Source organism: Pinus tabuliformis, chromosome 6 (genome assembly GCF_031772625.1).
Source record: "Pinus tabuliformis cultivar Carrire ecotype Pingquan chromosome 6, CPIR1, whole genome shotgun sequence".
NCBI lineage: Eukaryota > Viridiplantae > Streptophyta > Pinopsida > Pinales > Pinaceae > Pinus > Pinus tabuliformis.
In genome coordinates this window covers 1,017,162,565-1,017,166,042 of record NC_142292.1, presented here as the reverse complement: position 1 = coordinate 1,017,166,042, position 3,478 = coordinate 1,017,162,565, and the positions used below count along the sequence as shown (strand labels likewise).

The following is a 3,478-nucleotide window of genomic DNA, read 5'->3' as shown; positions in this document are numbered from 1 at the left end:
TATGATGTACAGGAATGGGGAGAGGGGTCATCCCTGCCTGATACCTCTCTGAGCTTGGAAGAAATTTGTGGGGCGGCCATTGACTAAAGGGGCAATCCACGGTTTGTCGATGCAAGCTTTAATAAGATAAACAAATTGGGTCGAGAAGCCAAAGGAGAGAAGGACTTTGCTAAGGAAAGAGCAATCAACTCTATCGAAGGCGTTTGCCGTATCTAATTTAATCAACTTACCTTTTTCATTCCGCTGCTTGCTTGAGTGTATAGTCTCCTGAACTTGGATTACATTGTCCAGAATATGCCTGCCTTCCATGAAACCACCTTGAGGAGAGGAGATCAGTCTTTTTAACAGTGGATTGATCCGATTTGCTAACAGTTTAGCCAGAATTTTATATGAAGCATTGCACAACGAAATGGCCCTGAATCTTGCAAATGACTCAGGGTTGGTGTCTTTGGGGATTAAAGCGAGATAAGTGGAGTTGGTTCCTCCACCTATCTTGGCTTTTTTTATAAACCAACCTATCATTTTGTGGAGATCAACCTTGATAAGGTGCCAACAAGCTTTGTAGAAATGGATTGTAAATCCATCAGGCCTGGGAGCCTTGTCTGCGTCCATGGACCAGATAACATTTATGATTTCCTCCTCAGTGATTGGCCTGCAGAGAGTTGCATTATCTTCAGGGCTGATGAGTGAAGGGATGTTAGCGAGGAAGTCAGCAGCTTCCTCATTATTTCTTTGAGTTCCTTCTCTGTATATATTCCCAAAATGGGTTTCGGCGGCAGCTTTGACTTGATTAAACCCTTTGCAAACATTTCCCTCAACTGTTTTGATTTCTGCTATATGGTTCCTTGACAATCTCGCTCTATATTGCCGGTGGAAGAAGGAGGTGTTCTGGTCTCCAGCCTTCAGCCACATACTTCTGGATTTGAGTCTCTAGTATTCTTCTTCCTTTCTGAAAGATTGGTATGTGGATCATTGGGCTTTTATTTCTTTTTCCAGCAACTCTGTTGTGATGTCTTTGCTTTCCATCTCTATTTGCAGAGTCTGCAATGATTGGAATGACTCCTTTCTTTGATCGGTAGGAGAAGGGGCATGTCACTTTATCCAGTCCTTCAGAGCCTGTTTTGTGGCTTTCAACTTTTTCTCCCAGACATAGCTTGGGGATCCCATGAAATTTTTGGCCCATGCTGCCTTCACTGTCTCTAAAAAACCTTCTCTCTCGATCCAAAGAGGGCTGAATCGAAACGGAATAGGTCCCAGGTCTTCTTCATCTTCCAAGAGGAGCTGAATAGGCTTATGATCAGAAGCAAGTTTAGGCAAAATTTTTGTGATGATTATCTTTTTATTCATCATTATGGAGATTTGCACCAGGAATCGGTCTAAACGTGCTGAAATGTGATCTGTTCCAACTCTGTTATTGGACCAAGTGTAAATTCCGCGGACAGGATTAAAGTCCAAAAGGTCCCAGCGCTGAAAGAGCTCCTCCACCACTTCTAGCATGGGGTCTCTGGTGCTTGACCCCCCCCCCCCTCCCCCTTCTCTTTTGCTTTCATAATGATATTAAGATCCCCGACTATGATGATATTGCTGGGAGATGACTGCTCTAAAAAGGCGGAGAGGGAATTCCAACATTCTCGTTTTTCATAGTAAGAAACTGGGACGTAAAGATTGAAGAGGGAGATAGACAACTTACTTTCTTTGTGCATCAGTTCCGTGAAAATCTAGTGTTGTGTTTCATGGTGATTTTTCAGATGGAAAAGGTCTTCATTCCAGAGAGTTGCCAACCCTCCAGAAGTTCCCCTTGAGCTGACTGCTTTACCTGTTCTTTTATTCCACTTTGAACTGCTAATCTGTAGAAGGGCTTGGCCTTTTTTTTTTCTCTCTTGGAGCATGAGGATATCTGAGGGTTCTGCTTTCATAAGATCCTTAACTGCTTCAATTTTGGAGGGATTCCCCAGTCCTCTACAGTTCCAAGAGACGAGATTCATTATTTACTTAAGGGGGGGTTGAGGCCTCCCTTGGAAGGCCTTGGTCTGATGTTTCACCCAATAGACATTTCTATTGTAGCTTGACTTCCTTGTATTTTGAGTCTTTTTGCTTCCTCCTCCCTCTTTTCTTTGCAAGATTTCCTTCCTGCTTTTTTCATTAGTTTCTCGTAGGTTTCATCCTGCGAAGAACCAGAGCTTTCCACTGGTTTTTTCCTTGCTATTTCTGCATATGAGGGATTGGAGGGACTGCCTTGGATGGCCTCGTTTTGTATTGCTTCCCCTACCTCTTTGTTTGAAGGTGGAGTGTCTCCCTGTTCTACATTCTCTTGAGGTAGAGTTACTTGATTGATCTGAGCATTTTCTGTCCCATTTGGAGTTGCTTCCATTTCCTAGTTGGATTTGGCGCTACTAGTGCCTCCGTCCATATTGCCTTTGCCTGTGCCTTTTTTTGAGGTTGCATTTTTCTGGACTAGGGTCCATTGTTCCCCATTTTGTTTGTCTACTTGTTCCTCAACTTTCTTTTTACAGTTCTTTGCAAAGTGTCCATGACCGTGGCAATGTCTGCATTTAAAGGGTAATTGTTCATAGTCCAACTCCTAGACATGCGTCCACCCAGCAATAATGAGCTTGATAGCTTCTGGTAACCCCTCTTCTAGATCCACTTCTACGCAGATGCGGGCGCATGAATACTGGTCTTTTCTTGCAGCTTGATCTATGTATTTTCCCAATGCATTACCTATGATTTGGAGGGATTTTTGATTCCAGCAGTGTAGAGGCAAATGGGGGAGCCTCACCCAGACCGAGACAGCAGAGGGGATGTCCTGGGTGGAATCGAAATCGGGAGACCATTTATTTAGATAAAGGCCCTGGGGTCCCATGAAATACGGTCCATTTCTAAAAATTAAGCCTCTGTCATCCGGGTTTTCGAAGACAAACAGAAAGAAACCCTTACCTACAAAATAACTTTTGACTCCCTCTTTGATCAAGGGCTTCCAGTTCCTTTGAGTACATTAATCAACCGACTTGGGAGAAGGCCAGAGGCCCATAAACTAACCTATGAGGCCTCTCTCCGCAAGGTTCAAAGCTGCTTTGCAGGTTTCTTCTTCTGGAAGGGCCACAGATGGAATTGTGCCCAGCGTCTTAACGAACTTCTGCTGAATAGTTGAGGGAGGGCGCTTTGGTCCAGCGGCTACCATTGATCTGAATGCTAGCACCTCCGGAGGCGACGGAGGAGGGGGATCAGGGTCCCCGCTGGCCTCCATTGATTGAGGTTGGGCGAACGGGTGGGCGCAGAGGCCAGGAGCGCGCTGGTGCAGTCGGTGGACCTAGCAGAGCGCGATAAGATCCTGAAGCGAGATAAAAACATAATTAATATATATTTGAATCAAATTTAATGTATTAGATTTAACCATAAAAATTTGTTTAAATAATTTATAATTTTATTTTTATATTAAAAAATAAAAAAATTTAAACACTTACAATTTTACTAAATT

General features: G+C 43.6%; 1 protein-coding gene across 1 annotated transcript; it reads right to left on the bottom strand.

The window, feature by feature from the left end:
• Positions 1-2,581: 2,581 nt before the first annotated feature.
• LOC149262445 (uncharacterized) lies at positions 2,582-3,247 on the bottom strand. Its single transcript, XM_089379601.1, has 2 exons — positions 3,040-3,247; positions 2,582-2,937 (listed from the first exon to the last, which is right to left on the bottom strand). Exons 1-2 carry the CDS (start codon positions 3,245-3,247, stop codon positions 2,582-2,584), a joined length of 564 nt encoding a protein of 187 aa, XP_089235727.1.
• Positions 3,248-3,478: the final 231 nt, after the last annotated feature.

Coding starts and splice junctions, on each gene's coding strand:
- LOC149262445 (XM_089379601.1), bottom strand. CDS start 3,247: ATGGAGGCCAGCGGGGACCCTGATCCCCCTCCTCCGTCGCCTCCGGAG. Junction 2,938..3,039: donor TGCGGAGAGAGGCCTCATAG/GTTAGTTTATGG, acceptor GTTATTTTGTAG/GTAAGGGTTTCTTTCTGTTT.